General features: G+C 39.2%; 1 protein-coding gene across 2 annotated transcripts in view; it reads right to left on the bottom strand.

Annotated features, from left to right (window-relative positions):
- Positions 1-513: 513 nt before the first annotated feature.
- unc5ca (unc-5 netrin receptor Ca) overlaps positions 514-20,656 on the bottom strand; it is a 200,977-nt gene continuing 180,834 nt past the window's right edge. For both annotated transcript variants that reach the window (XM_030737330.1, XM_030737329.1), the window contains 9 exons: positions 16,431-16,648; positions 14,899-15,034; positions 14,185-14,272; positions 11,043-11,211; positions 8,405-8,638; positions 6,564-6,713; positions 6,215-6,379; positions 3,256-3,434; positions 514-1,325 (listed from right to left, as the gene is read on the bottom strand). In XM_030737330.1, the coding sequence (XP_030593190.1) occupies positions 1,163-1,325; positions 3,256-3,434; positions 6,215-6,379; positions 6,564-6,713; positions 8,405-8,638; positions 11,043-11,211; positions 14,185-14,272; positions 14,899-15,034; positions 16,431-16,648 (1,502 nt within the window). In that variant the 3' untranslated portion in view covers positions 514-1,162. The remainder of the gene's footprint in view (positions 1,326-3,255; positions 3,435-6,214; positions 6,380-6,563; positions 6,714-8,404; positions 8,639-11,042; positions 11,212-14,184; positions 14,273-14,898; positions 15,035-16,430; positions 16,649-20,656) is intronic.

Genomic DNA, 20,656 nt, shown 5'->3' on the forward strand with positions numbered 1-20,656 from the left:
ACCTCATTACATGATTATCACAAATGAAATCTTGAGCATACCTTAAAACAGACTAAAAAAAAAAAAATGTTATACTTGCATCTATCAGCAGCATAATTATCTTTGGACTGGCTTTTTATGACCATTAGAGGCATTGGAAGCAAGTTAAGTTGCTTTTGTGTTCAGTTTTTTGTGACCCGGGAGACTTAATGGCATTTTAGAAGAAAGCCTTAATCTTAGTACTTGATCGACATCAGATTTAAACCACACTTACGATAGTAACCCAAAGGGGAAAGCTGTTGGCTTGGGCTTGTTTCTGGTCAGGACCCTTGATTGACAGTCACTTTGTACTTAATTCTTTTAGCAGGAAATGATCCACACATATGGACAGCAGAATACATAGAGCGTTCCCTAAGAAACGATATATAAAGACGACAAACTGTACTGGCAAACACGTACAGCCAAAGCTCACAAGAGGAGAGTCACTTCTTTACCCCCCCCCCCCCCCCCCCCCCCCACCCCCATTATCTGTTTTCCATTCAGATGATCACCTGCCGTCGCTTCCATCATTTTATGTTTATGTCCTCCCTCTCTTCTGTAATCAGTTTAGCTTCGCTCTGTGTTTGCTCCCATCTTTCTTAAGAGTCTCTAACTCACTCTCTCCGTTTCCTCACTCTACCTTCTCCCACTCTTTTGTAATCAGTTTACCTTCTCTCCCTTTATGATTCGTTTCCATTCCTACAGAGGTTTTCAAGGTCAGTACCGCTCTGCTTCTTCTTGTTCTTTGCTTCTCCTTGTTCAGTAATAAAGTAACAACAAGAGAACAACTGGTGTTACTATAGACAAGGTCTTTTTTTTTTTTAGGCGTGTGTATGTTTTTCTTTGTTCCTGACAGTTGCGTAGGGTTATCTCTCCTTCGGTCACACACGGCACTGCAACATCTCGCAAATACACATACAAAGATACATAGATAGTTCCGGCACCAGTTAAAGCTCCTCTCCTATCTGTTACCATGTCGGCATGATTACCATGGTATTTAACCGGTGCTCAGTCACCATGGTGGCGACTTTTCTGTTGCTCACATCTAATTGGTTTGTTGCCCTCGCTGCAATATCAACCATCGAGACTTCACATGTAATCGTCTCCAGAGCTCTGTCATTGTCATGGTAACTACAGTGCTTCATCAATGTTCCGTTGTCATGGAGGCGAGGCTACTGTCGTGGCGACCCATTTCTTCCAGCACAGTTGCCAGTTCATTTAGGTCTCCGTCAGGGAAATGTTGGGCCTCCCAGAGATCCAGGATTACGCCTGTTGGACTGGACTTAGTGGCAAAGTAGTTCAGGTACCTGAGTGAGTGACAAAGGATAGAATAGCAAATATTATCCACCAACCAAAAAATAAATAAATAAAATTAAAAAAATTGGAATATTTTAAACTGGTTTCTGAAAAGCAAAAGCTGTGAACGCGTGTAAAAGCAGACTCAGAACCAGGAGTGATGGGACTTGGATGTGGACGATTTTTCTTTATTCTCTTTTCATTATTCACACTCTGAAACAGAAACATTACACTTGACCCAGGCTGCAATAACCAATCAAGCCGTTAATATTCATGAGACATGATACAGTACATGTTGGCCAAAGGCAGGGCAGCTTATACAGCATAACATCTAATGTTGGATACTGATGATCTTATCAGTCCACTGGGATGTGTGATGAAAATTCTTTAAAAAAAAGACGCTTTTTAATGTCAAATTATTATTAGTGTGTCATACAAAATATCCTGAAAAGAACGAAATGTGAAAGACTTCTATTTGCAGAGGTGATGAATCATTGCTCTCTTCAAGACTTACTTCAGACTATCACACAATAAAGCACCACGGACACAAGAACTCACTCTAAAGAAACACTTTATCAAGTCCTCTATACCATTTGCTAATTTGACAGGTTATTATTTTCTTTTTGACATTTTTATTACACACGTTCAATTCAAGATCTTTTAAACAAACAAATGTGGAAAAATATATATTTTGTTGTTGCATTAGAACACAACCGTGGAGAGTCAAGTACACAATGGCTGCAGAGGAACAGTCTGAGCCATCTGTGACAAAAATCTCAATTTCTGCTTTGAAGTATAAAAGCCATCAGAGTTGAGCCTCACAGGGGTAAAACCGAAGCTTTTTGTTCTTCTGTAAATCCTGTGATTGTAGTGTTGGCACACTCTGGCAAGCTTTGGTACTCTTTAAATACAACCACAAACATCCCTTCATCCCTGCACCCCTCCTTTCAAATAGGTTTCTCTTCTTACAGATTTTCTTAATTTTTCACAGTTCTCTCATTCAGAACATCCAATAATAAATTCTTATTACTTCCTCTCCAACTTTGTTTCTCTTTGTTCCATTTTTTTTGTGACTCCATCTGTCTGCAGTACGCGATAAGGAATATCCTGCTGTTAAATCAACCAAGTAGCTGAGATTGACCTTTTTATGTGTGTGTGTGTGAGTTTCCAGCATTTTGCTTTAAAGCTATTTCACTACATCCACTCAAAACTTCCTGAGTGTTTTTGCGTGCGTCAGAGTGGGTACATTTTAGGTTTCATCATTTATATATACATGAGAAAGTTATGTAAGGAACGATGACTGCGACCACAGAAGATGAAGTCAAACGGACATGATGTAGCAGTCACAAGAGCAGAGGGGATAGAAGATGATGCTTCTTTGTTAGACCGTTTCATCGTGGTCCTTTTGAAGAGTACCTTTTTAGTGGAAATGTGGAAGTAAACAACAATTTGGCTAGCTTTTCGCCCACTGATCAGGAATATTCAGTGCCCACATCAACACTGCTTTATGAGCTGGCTGCCTGCTGGGACAATGATGTGCACTTGTGCCCAATTATCCTCTCAATATCTGGCTATGCTTCGGTAGCTGCTGGTAAATGAACCTCCAGACTAAATCATTAGGGCACACATCTGCACATGAAGTTTCTACGGATGTTACCTGTGATTTAAATGCAAACAGGAAATTTCCTTCTAATTTACTATTCAGGAGCAGAGGAGTCCAGCAGTGCTGTTTTACACAACAGGGATTTTACCAAGATGCAGGTTCAAAATACTGAAAGGTGATCAAGGACTTCATCATTTAATCTCTACTGAAGCGCAACAAGTGATTCACTATTTTCTTTTGGTGAAGAGATGAGACAGGCTATCGTTAAGGCTAAATAATGATTTATAGCAAGTAAAACAACTAAGAGAAGCACGCACAAAACAAATGCAAAGTGTCACCTGTCAAGGTTGAGTTTGTGGGCCAGCATCCTCCAGTCATTGCCCCTGGTCTGTGGTGCATCCAGACTTCCACACAACTTCTGTCTGATGGATAAAGGAATCCGAAAGGCATTGGGCCCCACTAAAGTTGTAATATTGCTGGCAGGGTCCATCAGGGACGTGTCTATACAATGGACCTCCTGAAAAGACAGGAAAAAAAAAAACAGTTGTTTAAAAAAAAGAATTTTTTTTTTTATATATATATATAATGTCAGGCTTCTTGAAGGACATTCAAAGTTCTTCTTTGGATGTTAGTGGTCTTTTGTTCAATTCTCTGTCAAGATGATCCCACACTGCTTCAATAATGTTGAGGTCCCAGCTCTGGGAAGGCCAATCCATTACTGATAGAGTTCAACTGTCTACTTTTTTCTATCCAGGTAGCTTTTACTGCATTGGCAGACTCTCTGGGGACTGAAAAAGGAAGCCAGTGCCAATCAGATGCTTTCCAGTTAGTATTGCATAGTCAGTCAAAATCTGATGGTACTTTTCTTTGTTCAGTTCTGACAAGATACCCAACACCATTAGCTGTACCTCTCTCCTGACCACCTCCAGGGCCAGATGTATCTCTCAGGCCCTGTGTCAGGTCTTTGCTGGATTTTTTTCCTGTTTCTTAAGGACATTACTTTCAGACTTTCCCATTTTATTACTTGACCAAGGGATCGGGATACTGTATGCATATGGTTGTTCCTATTAGGAATTTCTTTCTTCTCTCTATTCAAACAGGAATGCTATTTAAAGTGGTCTCTGCAATATAGTTCTTGATGACCCTGATAAAGGCCACAGGCTGAAATGTGTTGGTCAAGTAATAAAGCTGTTCTTTATGCTACAAGTGCTGGAGCTTCGACCTCTTTGACTCTTGTTCATTTTCATGCACCTTTGAAGTAGGTGAAGTTGTGCCAGAAACCTCTCTCTTCACAAGCTGCCGTGTCCCCAGAATCACACAGTTTATCTTTTACAATAGTGACACAGGGTGGAGATGGTTCTATAGATCAAAATGTGCATTCAACCATGGGGAAGATCAATTCATCATACTTTTAGTTCAACCCATCTCTGCCTTGTATTTTCTATTTGCCTTTGGTGTGACCAATTACATTTGGTGTCTTCTAGGTAATCCAAGAGTGTAACAAACACAAAGATCTGCTCCCAAGCACTCTCTCCTCTCACTTTCGATCTCTGTCTCTTTTCTAAACCTTCATCCCATTAATCTGCCACTCCTGGGTTGAAAGGAGGCAGCAGCCTAATGAATGTTGCTTGGCAGAAGGAAACAACAACAGCCACTGTTGATGTGAATGATTACTATTTACTGCATCTACTTAGCCTCAATTTACAGCAGAAAGCTCTCTGCTGCTGGAGACTGAATGACTGATGCAATGGGACATCACTGTTGAAATAATGCTTTAAATCTGCTTTGCATTTCATTGTTTAATATTGTTGAGGGTCTATAACATTTTGCTTAATGTGCAGCACACACAGACATGGATTTAAGATACTTAAATGTTCCGCTCCAGCTGTCAAAAATGTCCCTGATTTGATCAAGGCAATTATTTTATGGCCTATTTCAAAGGGACAGAAACTTATCACTTAACATTTGTTGCAATAGCACAGGTTTGTCACAAAATAAGGATTTTAAAATTCGGTGTGGTGGTGTACAAAGGCAAAACTTTATCAAAGGCACATCAGTATCTGCTTTTGGGACTGAAAGCTATCACCACAAAACTAAAGTACAGGATTGTGAAGCAGTTTTTGAAATTAAGAGCACAACGTTAATTATAATATATTTTTTAATGTTTTTTTTAAAACTGTCAAATATTAATTTCAGTATTTCCTTAGAAGTCTAGTATCAGTCTGTAACACTGGACTGGATGATTTAAAAGTGATGCAAGGACGGGTGATAGATGTGGGGCTGCTTCTGTGAATCTAGGCAATTTTGCCTTTATAAGCGTTTGGAGAAAGATGACTGTCGTTTCATCATTTTGATGTTTAAATATTCTGTACATTATGGCTTCAGTTTCATTAACCAGAGCAACAAATTAACCTCAGTGATATTTCTTTTTCTAGGTTACACTCATTGACAACTGCTTGCTCAGTTAGCAGTGCTTAGAAGCACAAAATATACTCCAAATGCACTTCTTTAAATAGGAAAAGACAAAAAAGTAAAGAAAAATCCATTCTTCCTAGTCAACTCACCTGGTTATACAAAAACAAAACAAACAAAAAAAAAACCTAAAGTACAGTACTATTACCCCTGACCACCACGGGAGATTTTGAAGCTTTTACATTCGAAAAGGATGGGCTGACCTCTGACTGAAGCCATTCACGCACAGACACGCACACATTCAGTGACTTTGTGGTAACATGGCCAAGCAAAATCAAAGAAGAGTTATTCAACTCGTGTTGTCTGACCTCTAGCCCCAGTATGAATGATTGAACAGAGTCACAGAACCATAGCAGAAACCCTGACTGTCTGACAGACAGTGAAAAACTTAGTGACTTTAGGACCTTTTGTACAAGAATGTAGAAGTTAGGAGGAAAGGATGTAGGAAGAAATTTCTCTCTCTCCATTTCTCATTCAGCACGCTTCAGTATGTATCAGTTTATTCCGTCCTTGGCCAGTGGGAGTTAATGTGGCTGTTTGCAGTTATCTTGCACATGCAAGCAGTATGAACGGTGTTAAAGTGTTTTTGATGTATGTAAATATTAAATGAAATGGTATTTATATAGCGCTTTTTCTCTGAGCACTTTCTCCAAGTGACGCACGCATCCCTACATAAACCGATGATACATCAGGGGCAATTTTCTGTCCAAGTAGCCTACCCTGCGGCACGCAGACTGCAGGAAGTGGGTCTCGAACCACCAACGTTCTTATTAGTGGACAGCATGCAGCTGCCCCCAATATATATGTAAATTTCTACAAGCTTACCTCCTCTAATGTGTTGCTGAGCTGAAAGATCTGTCCTTCTCCTTCTACCTGCCGTACACACAGTTTGCAGCTGATTTCTGTGGTGGCTGGGCTCAGTCTCTCCAGAGTGAAGGTACAGTGAAGAGTTCTCTGACTGCCACTCCACACCTGGTAGAATGGGATCTCCTACAACATGCACAAATGTAGAAAACAAATACATGTTTTTGCAAAATAGTTTTTCCAGATACACAAACTACAACTGTAGCATCTAAGATGCTCAGTGGGCTTTGTGCATTTGTTTTTAACTACAGTACATACAGACTATATCTGGTGCCTTGTTAAAGTGGATCTGCACGTGTATCCCTCTTACCTGATATTTCGCAATGAGTTTGCTCTTCCAATGTGTGTGGGGCACGTCATGGATCGACAGTCTCAGATTATGTGTGCTGTCTTTAAAGTTCAGCGTCTTTGGCTCATCCAGAAGCCTTCCTCCCATCTGGGTCTCCATCTGAAGAACCTCCTACACAAAACCCCCACATAAAGAAATAACTACTTTAGATTTACTCTCCAGGTTTGCCTCTGATTCATCTCATTCACTGGACCATTTTTTATACATTAGAGACTGTATAAGACCTTTGATTTAATTTGCAAAAATTACTGCACACAAAGCACTATAAAACATCTAAAATGCATTAAAGATTTAATGAGATGTCATCACACATCTCTATACTTGTATGTCCTGGTTTTAAGCAAAGCTTTGCTTTGCTAAATGCAATGAACTGAAAAGACACATTAAGATGCTCAATAAAATCCTTGATTAATAAGGCCCCCACCAGTCAATGAACTGCTGTTTTGAGATATGAGGAAATGAAGCATATCTTTAATGCAATATGGTAAAATTAAATTACTTCTATTGGTATTAGAAGATGACTTCAATATATCATATTACTTCACACTGGCCTATAATACACTAAAATAATGAATCCATTTCTAATGATTAGATTTTTGTCTTTAATGATGATTGTTGTATCTAGTTTTCAATGCAGAAATACTGCATGCCTACTTTTAAAGGATACTGTCACTATAACCTCACTCCAGATTTAAAGGTGAAGCAAAGTACTTACTGTTGGGTTCAAGAAACTGGAAAATGTCTTTCAATGTAAAGAGTGATAGTCCCCATTCATTGCTTAGCCAATTATTCAAGGAAAAGCAGCACAATTTACTTTTTGTACAGCAGTTATTTTTGCTTATTCTAATAAAAATGACGGGCAAGTCCACACCAAGAGAGTACTACGGAAGTATATCTGCACCATACAAAAAAAGCAGTGAACATAAAGATAAATACATACACGTATTGATGCATCTACTTATTTATAGGCTCTGGAATTGCATGGGTTTAAATGAGCAAATGAAAACATGCACAAATAACTCAGTTATAATAAGTTATCCGTATGAATTTTGATGCCTCCTACAACCTTCTCAAAATAATCAATTCCTCCTTCCATCAACTTTGAATGTGGCAGCTCTAGTGTAGATATACAGCAGAGACCTCCCCTGCGAAATGCCAACCTATCAATTATACTAAACAAAGTCCTCATCACTGGAAAAGAAAAAAACACCTCTGAACTCCCCATTAAAGCTACAAATGCTTGTTTGAACTGGTAAAACCAAGTGTGTATTTATGTTTGTGTAAGAGTGTGTGTGGCTGTGTGCCGCTGACACTTGACTTACCACTGCATGCATAAATTACCACTGTTAATCTCCCATATCAGATGGCGCCTCCAGTCTTTGAATTTCTTTGAATTCAATAGTATTGCTATTTTCACATTGCTTGACCCTGTGTTGTTTACTCCTTCTTAGCTTATTTCTAGAACAATAAAAGGTGAAGAAGCTTCTGTTTATGACTCTGTGAAACCCTTTCTGTTTAGATGCTTTTATATATATATATATATCTTTTCAAATGTAAACTAACAGGGAACTGTCGGAGAGAGCGCTAAATCTCTCTTAGGACTAATGAACACAGCAACACTTCCAGGCTGCAGTGTCACATGTCTTCAGTGTTATTCAAGGAATTGGAAAACAAAAATGTAAAGAAAAGTGCATGATACATACATACTGTATGAAAAAGTATTTATATAGTGTGTCTATTAAAACACAACTGAAAAAAAAAATACTACTGGGCTTGGGATTTATTTTGTTTAAATTCTTTACCTTGAGTGCGTCTTGAGTATCATCCAGACAATAGACCCTGATGTGATAGTCCAAAGTTGTGCAGGAAACGGGCCCAAAAACAGCCAGCTTGAGCCTCTTGGCAGCTGCTTTGCCAATTGACTGGCCCACCAGGCAGTAAGTCCCCAGTGTCTCTGTCAGAATGTGGCATGCCTCTGAGTCCATCTGCACGTAGCAGGGGGTGGTGAAGTTTTCCTCTCCCACTACGACCACATCCTTCAGGAATCATAGACACAAAAAAAGGAACAAATTTTTTTAGGAGTACCATGCTGGGCCTATGATGGGTGGCCATGAATGGCATATTGGAAGTTCTTTGACACAGTACTTTGAATTACTATGTGAGCCAACATCTTTAATTTACAAAAAGCCACTTTCTAAACTAAATCCGTGATAGTTGCTGGTGTCAAATTAAAAATGAATATTTCTGTTTCATATTAACACTGCTTCAGACATTCATAAACATAATTTTCTTTTTTATCTGGAGAACTTTTATTTTATTTTACAAAACAGTGGATTTAATCAGCACTAAACTGAAGATAAACATCACTGTGGGATCACATTTAACAAAACTGTGTGTGAGAGCAGGGTTTGATTTAAAACAAACTGATCAATATAGAGTAGAGTATAGTTAAAGAGACCATGAAAATGTAGATTATTTACAAAGCGACTTTACAAAGTGAGCCATGGTCTGGTTAATCTTGTTTTCCCACCTTTATTTAGGGCTGTCCTTCATTTGGTCATACAGACCACTATTGTTAAAAGCTGGCTGTTATTTGAGTACAGGCTTTATTTGAGAATTTATGGGCATTAAGCCACATTCTGTCTGTTAACATAACCCAACAGCACCTGCATTTGGAAGCTTTTCCACTAAAGCAAACAGCCCATAAGTAAGCAAGGTTGTGGTTTATTTCAAATGCATTCCATTGCTATAAACAGGTCTTTTTTTCTTTTTGATGCAAATGCAGCACTCATGTGTTAAGAGGTTTCCTTAACCATTTTAAGTAAAATAAGCCCAGTTTTTATTGCTGACTGTATGAAGCTGCAATTCAACAATAACAAAAAACAAGTGTGTTCTAAAGAACACGTATCACCTGCAGAGTTACTGAGATACTGAAGGCGTGACAGACAGACGGAGGGACGACGGAAAAGTGATCTCTAAGTGTCTCCCTACCTCTCGGCAGGCAACACAAAAAGGTGTTTCCAGCACACATGATTTAACATTTAACACACTGTAAATGTATTTGTTTACACACTTCTAAAAGTACATCAAGGTGTACTTCAGGAGAATGAAGTAAGTTGGTTAAATAGGCTGTCTGTGAAGTGTGTCCAATCCCACTATGGGACATCTGCTGGCTGTAGCTCATATCATTTCTACAGCTCTCTGTGGCAGCCTGAGTTATGGTAAATCCATATGTTTCTCTCGGTTGAGGGAGGATGCACAGGCTATCTGTGTTCTTGTTATATGACTGAATCTGCAATTAGTTGTGCAGATATCCACGTTGGCTTGCGAGACTCCATCCACGTGTGATACAAATATTGAGTATTGAATCACAGTTCATGCGGAGTTGTGTTCCTACAGATGAGCTGAATCAATACAAAGAGGTCAGGAAGCAATATGGTAGGAATCTGCTATTACTGGTAATCACAACTGTGGCTGCTCTCCCCCTGATATGAGGGGAATTCAATTACCTTTCCTCTCACTGTTTTGGGGGGAAACTTTCTGATGGGAAATGGATGTTCTACTGCAATAAAAGAAAAACAAATCGACTTCCTGATGAAATTCCACTTTTCATTTTTACCCACTCTGCACCAGACCTCTTCTGTGCATCGCTCTCACTCATACATACACACACACACACAAAGACACACAAACAGTCTTATGCATGGCTAATTGTGCAAAGACATTGTGTTGAGCTGTGATAAGCAACAGAAGACAGCATACGGGCGCCTTGTAGACACAGTGATGCTGCAAGACAGTCTTATCACCCACACCCACACACAAGGATGCACACATGCACTCACGCACACACACACACACATGCACACACAATAGATTGCTGAGGTAGAGACTTCATGCTGAGAGACACGGGAGGAGGGAGAAAGAGAAGGATAGAAAAAAAAGGAGGGATAGAAACATAAGAAGAAAGATGAGAGAAGAGGAGGATGGCAGGAGCATAACAAATTGCTTCTGATAGGAGTCTTCAACCCCCTGCTTGTCTACTAGCCTGTAGGCAATTTCTGTTTACCAAATTTTCTCTCCTTTTCTCCTTCTTTTCCTCTCTCTTGCTCACTGAATGCACAGAGTGTATGTGTAATTCAGGTTATTCATCTATATGCTGTGTGCACCGTGCAAATGACTGCATATCACTTACTCGGCTATGGCTGTGGGCAAGTTTGCCATTACTTTGTGTGCACAATTATTTACAGACTTCTTCACAGTTAGAAAATTTCACTGTACATGTGTATCTCTGTGTATTTAGATCCATCTGAAATTTAACATTTTCATTAGCTGGTAACACTGCAACAGCTTTTCTCTTCAATAGTTGAATACTGCAACTCTAAAAACAGTGCAACATAAATAGTGCACACAAACGAAAAGGATACAATGCTGAACACTCACCTCCCATTCTCCCATGGCCAGTTGATTCTTCAGCTGGATAAGCCAGTCTTCCTGGACATTGTCAGCGCAGTGGTGGATGGTGAGGATCACTGGTCTGGTCAGCAGGGCTCCTGGAGGTCCACAGCTCACCACTGGGCTAAGAACTGTCTGGATGTCCTCTACTGGGGGTCTGTAAAACACAGATAACACTGAGGTGACATGACAGAAAAGAGAAACAGGACAGCTGCACTGTGGGATACCAGCTAGTGCAACCTTCGACTGCACAAAGCTACACTGGTTCGCTTTTGGTCTGTTATGTTTTCACCATGTTAATACAGGGGTCAAAATATATATTTAGACAATTAAATGATCTTTATATATTCTAAGTCTATTCTAATTTTCATACCTTTATGTATTCTATATTCATTACAGGTAAAGTGAACTATATCAAGCCTTTTTTGTTTTAATTTTGATGATTATGACTTGTACAGTAACTCATGAAATTCAGAAATCCAGTATCTCAAATTTTTAGATTCTATCATTTGAGTTGTAGTAAATTACTATTCAATCAGTATAATTACTCTGTATCTCTTTGTCTAACTCAGTACACACAACCATAATCATGGAGAATGCTGCTGACTTGATGATTCTCCATGAGATGATTATCGACACTGTCCACTAGGAAGGTAAGTCACAGAAGGTCACTGCTGAAAAGGCTGGCTGTTAGCAGAGTGCTGTATCGAAACATATTAATGGAAAGTTGACTGGAAGGGAAAAGTGTGGTAGGAAAAGGTACACAAGCAACAGGGATAACTGCAGCCTTGAGATGACTGTCAAGAAAAGGCAATTCAAGAACTTGGGAGAGCTTCACAAGGAGTGGACTGAGGCAACTACTAGGAGGTTTTAGAGTACTTCATGCTGCCAGCTGCTGCCAAGCTTAGCCAAGTTCCTTTTCCAGCATGACTTAGCAACTGCCACAGCGCCAAAACTACTACCAACTGACCATATTATTACGGTGCTTGATTGGCAGCCAACTCACCTGAGCTGAACCCCACAGATAATCTATGGAGTATTGTCAAGAAGAAGATGAGAACCAACTGATTTAACAAATACAGACAAGCTGAAGCTCACTGTGAAAGCACCCTGTGCTTCAGTAACACCTCAGCAGGATCACGAGCTCCATGTCACACCACACTGACGCAGTAATATTTTAATAATATGCGATACTGGGTTTCTGATATTCATGAGCTAGAAGCCATAATCATCCAAATTAAAGAAAAGCTAAATTAAGGGCTTGAAATATATAACTTTACATGTAATGAATAGAGAATAAATGAAAGTTTTCCTTTCAGTTGAATTACAAAAACCAAAACTTTATCTATAATTTTCTAATTTTTCAAGATGCACTAGTAGAAAGCTGGAGATTTGAGCATGAGAGGAATAGACTACCTTTGACTAGATGAGAAAAATGAGGGAACAGAACAGATCAGAGCAACACAAACTCCACTGGAGAATGATTTGTGTAGTCGGCCTCAGCTGGATTCAATAGCTTGCAGCTCATGAGGCAGAATATAAAAAGCTACTAATCATACATTCTTGTGCTTTTTATACATCTGAATATTGGAACCTCAAGCACTAACTAACTAATGTATGTCTCAGTACAGAAGCAGAAAACTTCAGCACCCATAAGATCATACAGTACATACGAATTTTATTCCCAAAGCTATAATTTGACTGTGAAAGAGGCCATATGGATAGAGGAGCTGGATCTAAATATTAACAATGTTTTTTTCTTCTTTCTTTCTTTTTTTTTTCCCAGCACACCTTGTGTGTCAAGGGAGAGCCAATCCTCAGCAGCATGATCGATTAAACTGCTGGGGCTCATTATTGACTCATAAAGAGTTCACATGGGTAGGAAAAACAAAGATTAAAAACAGTATGAGTCAAACTATAGCACCCTTTTAACTACCTAATGCTGAGGCCAATCCTTAATAAATTACAGCTTTATTGATTTATGATGTTATGTATCTTTTATCTTGCAAATACAACAACAGCTGCTTTGAGTTCTGATTGCTGCTAATCTGATACCTAAGACTAAATGAAAGTATGTGAGTTTTCACATAAAGACAGAAGCCAGAGAAGACAGACTTTTAGAGATATTGTAGCATAATTCTTACTGACTGCTGTTAATTGAATTGAAATGTTAGAATGAACGCATGGGACAAACTACATGACTCAAATTGTGCCCTTCCATTGTCCATAGCCATTTTTTATACTTTTGGTTTTATTTGCCCAGGTTTTAATATTCCCAGTTTAAAAACAAAAGTAAATATGAATGGTTTTTGCTCTGTATTGATCCCATCATGAACATGCATTTTTAACATAATCAAAAGCAATGCGCCTTTTCACTTTAACAAAGAGAGAGAGAGAGAGAGTGTGAGAGAAAGAAAGCGAGCGAGAGAGATCTACCTCATGTATGTATGTACTTTTTTTGGGGGGGAGAAAGGATTATAGAACATGTAACAAGATTACAGCATTCTCAAAAATAACCACTAATCTGTTAGTTACTGTGGAAACAGTCAATTCTCTGCATATGGTTTCAAAAGCTCTGTATCTGTTCTTTGGCTTTATAGCATGGCATGAAGTTAAACCCAATCAGTTGGTCGCACAACAGTCTGCTGCAGTTTGGCATATTTCAAAGTAATGAATCTTAAGAGCCTTACATTTAAATATAGCACTGGAGCAAAACCTTCAAAAATTGATTAACAATGTAAATTTAATGGATTACTGTACAGATTATGATGTTACATTGGGAGTAATTAATGTGTCAAATATTCCATTTTAAGCTGCTTAACTTAACTCTAATTCTGGTATTATATAAATTGTGCTACCAGCTGACCTCTGCTGAATGAAACACAAAAAGGTGTATATGAATATACTAGAATATATCCCTTTCTAATGGATCCTAAGTCCGTGTCACACTATGAAAGCCTCCCCACACAACCATACAAACAGGTATAAGAAGCCACTGATCCGGACTGAGACTGAAATACTGAAAAAGGAACAACAAAGAGATGAAGAGAAAAATAAAGACAGCAGGGAACAATTGAAAAGAAACGGCCACAGAGAAGAAAAAAAATGGGGAAAGAGAGACAAAACTTACCTCAAGCTATCCTTCCTGTGCACAGTCACATACATTTCATACACCCTGCCCTGAGGAACAGCACCCGCTGGAACCAACAAACTGACTCCTGCAGGAAGAAGGACAGAGGAGGCAGAATGGATGGAAGCAGAAGTAATGAGTTTCAGTACTGGATTTATCAGTTTCACCTTGCACAACTGAATTATTGAATCTGAAACCCATTATCACTTCATCATTATGATTCATTACTTAATAAGCTTTTTAAAGGCAACCCATGTAAAACCTTGTCTTAAGTAGTGCATTGTACTGCAATGTTTTACAGCTTTTGAAAGCTGCTTTTTATCAACAGGTCAAATACTTCCTCATTTTTACCTGACTACTGCTGCTGCTTTCCTTATTTCTATTTTTCTTTTAAATCTTGGTTGCTGGGGAACATCACAAATCTGTTTATGTAATATGCAGACTGCAGCAGTATCAAGCGATGTACTTAATAAGTACCTAATGTAGTCAGCGGCCAGTAGAAGAAATCTGTGGTTAAATCCCCCCCCCCAAAAAAAAACCCTGAACCTGCCAGATATTCTTAATTTTGATGTCATTACTGAATATCAGTTAATGATTGTTAATGATTTTGCTACTAATACAATCAGCAAGCAAACAAACAAATCAGCTGCCTTGTCGCTGCACATAAGCCATATTTATAAATGGTTTGCTGTTAAATGCTTTTGGGAAGTTTACCGGAGTTGGGAACAATAAGGTGTCCTCCCTGGCTGTTGAAGGATCCGTGAGCAGTACAGGAAGGATCTCGTGTTCGGGCCAAGCTCTGATTGCGAAGGTTCATGGTGTCACTGTTATCCAACAGAGAGTGAGTTACCTATAGTGATAAAAGAACAGTAAGAGGGAAATTAAAAAACTATTACAGAATATAAAATGACACATGCTATGGAAAGGGACTGGCATTTCTGTAGTGTCTTCTAGTTTTGCCAGCCACTCAAAGCAACATTCACCCATACAGCACTTTATCATATGCAGTTTAAATGCTTTATTTATCTCACATCCACCAATTTGGAATCACCACTCAGGCTAATGTGCAGGTCGTAGGGCTGCAGATGGAAACCGAAGCACCCCAAGAAGTTCCACAGAAACACAGGGAGAACACGCAGCCTCCAGACAGAAGCTCATACACACTTAAAAATCAACAGAGCCACATTCACATTAGAAAACCCACTTTTGAAAGTGCCATTATACGTCTATGAAGTTTTTACAGATTGCTTTTATACATAAAGGATGGAATTTCTCTAAAAGAGCTCATGTCGGGTCTTATTGAAAATGTATTCTAAAGCGCACCCCCCAACCCAATAAAAACAAACAAAAACTAACAAAAAACAACAAAACAAAACACCCACAGTCCCACAAAAGCTCATGAAAATCCAAGGACGTTTCAGTGTGTCAGTCTATACCTGTACAGGTCGTTGGAACGTGACATGGAACCTTGTTACTGGCCTCTTTTCTACTAAAATTTGACTTTGCTGATCAACGTGCTTTTTATGTTGTTCTTTTTCTGTCCATTATGATGCTACAGGTACGATCTCCATCTGCGTGGGGAAGAGGGTGGCTTATAACCACCTTAGCGTAATTAGTTAAATGTGACCTGCTCTGCATTGCTTCATCAAAATGTCCATTGGGAAATGTAAATTAAGGACTTGACATTCACTAGTTTACTCCTGAATCAAACAAAGCTGACAAGAACTAACTCCAGTGAGCTAATGCTGAACGTTGGCCTAAAAACAAACACAAAATAATTCCTCAAATTAGCGCAGCAAGGTCAGTCATTAGACACAGCAAGGGATGAATATTTAAAAAAAAAACAAAAACAAACAAAAAAAAACAGATAAAATCATCAGAAGGTGGCCACTGATGTGTAGCGTTCAAAGATGGTGAGTTCAGCCCTCATACTGCCTAAGGACAGGTGTGGGTGACAGCACCTGAGCGGTTTCATCTGTATTTGTGACAGCTGACTCTAGTATGCATGCCGTGTATTTGACAGAGCAGAGAAGGGAAACTGGGGCACTTAGCTGCATGTATACTAATGGTGTGTTGTGTCTTCATGTGACTGGGAAGACATATGTAGCTGTGCTGTGTTTTAGAATTTCTCATTCTGCTCTTGCAGTTTAAATACAGACAGGAGGGAATAGCCTACTGTGATCACACAGAATGCTTTGAAGTAGAAGAAGATAAAAGATATAGGATTTACTGTTGGGTAGCATTACCTTAGGAGACAGTTTAGATGTGAAGTCCCCTCCGAGATCATCCTGCGGTGTGACCAGTCCAGAAGAGTTGTACACTTTGATCTTCAAGTTGGGAAGAGGATCCAGGAGAGGAGAGTTGGTCATTGGAATTTTGTCTGATACATCGTGAAGAGCATACACTGGACCACGATACATGGCAGCTGCATTTGTCAAGTCAGGAGGAGCTGTCAGAAGATCAGCTAGAGGAGTAAAGCGGCACAGGAAGAGAGACAGAAGCATAGTAGATTAATGAGAGAACTTACAATATGAAATCAGACTGGTTCAGAGAACAGAGAGGCTAAGTTAAATCTTTAGCAATGTAAAGTGCAATGTGTTTGTGCAGCTGGGGACAGATGTGTAGAAGTTGTCGCAAGATCAGTGAATTGGGAAAAAATGGGAGTAAGAAGAGGGTAGGCAAGGCTGCTGATAAGCTATCGGTGTCTGGGATAATACATTGCTGTACACGGGAGCATGACCTGGCTGCATGAAGGACTAGTCATGGCTGCTGGACAGGGAAAGAGAAAGAGCGCAAGAGACTTGAACTTCATCTCAAAAAGCACCAAAACCTTCAAACTATCCCAGAGTTTAGTCTTTTTTAGCTCGGCTGTTCCGAAGAAAAAGTCTATTGTCACAGCCTTGGCGTTGGCAGCCTGTTCCACATAAACTTTAACATTGGCCATAACTTGAGAACAATGTGACCTAGAATGTTTAAATTCACACCATAGATTCACCTACTAAAAATCTCAAATGAGCTTGAATCTCAGCAGCCTTGGAGTTTGAATTTTGGTGACCTTGACCTAAAGGTGAAGGTCAGAGATCATGTTTTCTGAAAATCTTGTGACTTTGATAACTAGAGAACAATGTGAGCTAGGGTGTTTTCAAATTCACACCACAGATTCATGCTGTTCAAGCAAGACCCATCAAACTTCACTGACTTTACTATAAACCGCATATTTACTCATTTGTGCTGACGTAAATGCCAGAGGAGGTTCAGAGTTCTGTAGTTATTGAGTCAGCAGAGCATTGGTGACTCTTACGTACTCTATGTACTATAACTTTACCTAGTCTGCCACTTTGTGACAGAGTTCCCGTGGTTCCTAAATGCTTTCACTTTTCAAAAATACTACTTACAGCTGATCATGGAATATTTCAGAGGGAAGAAATTTCACAAATTGACCTTTTCAATAGTTGTATCCCATTACAGCACCACGCTCGAATTCAGTGAGCTCTTTAGAATGACCCATTCTTTCACAAATGCTTGGTAAGCGCTTGATTTTATGCACCTGTGGCAATGGGACTGGAAATACTTGAATTCAGAAATTAAAAGGTGTGGCCCAATATGTTTGTTCATATACTGTAGTGTGTATCACAGCTATGATGCTTATTTAGAGACGAGCAAGTGCTACAATAGAAATAAGCAATATTCAAAAAACCCCTAAAAACTATTAGGCACATCAATCTCAGACCAGTAGGGCTTTTAATTTTACTGATATTATTAAAATCTTACGACTATGATACTTTTTAAATTACATCTGTTGCTGTCATCTCAATTGTATTTACAGACCAAAGGCACAAAAAATCTTTGCATAACATTCAGAGTCTCTCATTTGTTTTTCTTTCTCATTAGCCATCATAAGCTTTTGACTTTACCAGACACAGAGAGACGGCTCACTTTCATCATAAATGCAGAAAGTTACAAAGTCTCCCATAAACAAAGTCATGGATTAACACACCTTATTGAATAAACAATTCTGTCACCTTTAATCAGTGAAGTTGAAATGAATAAAAGCAAACAAAGTATTCCTTGAATCAGATTTGATTTGAGGCTACAAAATGTATTCTGCAGCAGTTAGAGTCTGTGTATATCATAATGTTTTACCCTGCTCTTAAGCTGGCACAGCTGACGTATGCTAATGGAGGAATCTTGACTCTTTTGATGTATTGCAAGCAAACACTCAAGCAGCCCACTTACACACAGAAGCACTGTCATAATAAAACACTAGTGCATTGTCATATGTTGGCACTACAAAAGCACTCACACATGCAAATGTGCCTTGTGTACCAACAGCACGCACACTATAAAACACAGGCTGATATACACACCACAAACATCCACCACGTGCACTATATGTGAAGTCTCTGAGATTTCCTGTTGTGCTTATTATGAAAAGGTGGATGTACACTTCATCAGTGCTGTTCTTTTAGGATACATACTGATCTCTTGTAACAAATTGTCATTTTGTAATCATGGCGCTAAATGCTATTTACAGTTTAATTATTTACAAATGCTTTGACATCACAGTAACAGCAATATTTGTCTGCCAGAATGTTAGCCTCAGTTCTTTTAGGTGGTTCTGCTGATGGAGATTTACTTAACTTCACCACAGCAATTCAAGTGAATGTGCTTCAAGCAGCCCTGTAACAGTTTTGTTGAACCATCTCGCTACAACCCTGTTAGAAGAACAGAAGCTACCCTAAGGGCAGAAGCACAACAGAGCTTACTTCTACACAAACCCCTCTCAGAAAATTCAACAAATAGTCAAGATTTAATTGGGACTGAGATCACAAGAAGACTAGTTACCTATTAGGGAACAAATCCTGATTTGTTTGTACCAGACTATTTTTTGGGGGGGTGCAGAGTCTGAAATCTTGCTCTCTCCAAGGGCCCATTCATTCTAATTTTAAAATCCTTTATGATCACCCCTCCACCATCACTAACATATATGTGTGCGCGCGCTCTCTCTCTCTCACACACACACACACACACATCTGTCGCCTATCACACTCTCCTTTTCTCTATCACCAGGCTGTTTACCCTTAAAGCCAGCGGGTATTCCTGCCAAATCATCCCTGCTGAAATTTAATTAACAAATAACAGAAAGCCAGAGAGAGACAGAGAAAGAGAGAGAGAGTCAGAGAGAGAAAAACACGCTGGGACATAATTCTTCATTAATTGTAATCGGAAATGGTCCCTCAACACAGAGTGACATGCATCCTAATGCTTTACTGATAAAATGTCACCCTGACTCTACACATAAGAGCATGTTTACCCTTCTTCTACACAGATACACACGCACAATCATGCACAACCATTTTCGCCTGCTGTTTACCAATTTGCATGGCACACCCTCAACCTGCATACTATAATTTAAAAATGAATTTTCAGCCACAAATGACCACTTAAACACACACGCCCTGGATTATTTGAATATCATGTAAAAGGTGCTTAAAGGTTATAAAATCTGACAGTTAAACAAGACTAATGCCAACTCTGTTTGGCAAATGTAACTCCTCTCAGAAATGCTTTGTTTCCTATTGACCAAATGGAGACCATGAAGTACTGTTGACTAAACAAGCTGAGAGCTTGTTTAGTTTATTTTAAGCAATCTAATGTAGAGTATTTAGTTCAAATTTGTGGGAGTGTACGAGTACACTGTCTGTCTGTAGCTCCACTTACTGTGTTTGTGACTGTATATATTAAGAGACTTAAAGTCAAGGTGTTTATATCATTTCCTCCTGTAAGAATAACTAGACGTTAATGGCATCTGTTGACTCATACCTGATTAATACCAATTCCCTTCCTCTTCCTGGCTTTTCCAGTAAGCTTTTAAGTGTGTGGACATGTCCAGAGAGGAAGAAATGACAATACAGACAGCAGAGAGTGAAATATAGCTCCATTTTAAAAGGAAGATAAACATGAGGGAGTGTCTGTTGCGGTTGGAGTCACCGCGGTGGAAAGACAGAGACATAGCTAAGCAAAGACAGAGACAGGAGACTGGGATGAAGAGTGGAGGATGCTGATAAACAGGAAATATGATTGAACTGAACGCGCAGATATGAAGGTTGAGAGAGAGAAAAAAAAGTGAAGAGCAGAATGAGAGTGACAGAGAGAGACTCCTTGACGGAAGAGAGCAGTGTCAGGTAAAGACAGATTGATCCAAACCATCAGAGGAAGCAGAGGAATGAAACAAAATTATACTAGTGTCAAAGCTCCAAAGTGGATGGGACACATAACATTATTTCAATTGACAAATGGTCATATCTGTTATTTTCTATCAATCTATTTATGTATTTATCTCTCTATTGTATCAATCATCCACGTAGTAACCCATACTCTAGGAGAAACTGTAGTGCTCTCTTTCAGAGTGTAAGAAGGGCAGACCCTTGCCGTCAAGTTCCTACTTAACAGTAATTGTCTGACTAGCCTG

The sequence above is a fragment of the Archocentrus centrarchus genome, chromosome 9 (genome assembly GCF_007364275.1).
Source record: "Archocentrus centrarchus isolate MPI-CPG fArcCen1 chromosome 9, fArcCen1, whole genome shotgun sequence".
Lineage (NCBI taxonomy): Eukaryota > Metazoa > Chordata > Actinopteri > Cichliformes > Cichlidae > Archocentrus > Archocentrus centrarchus.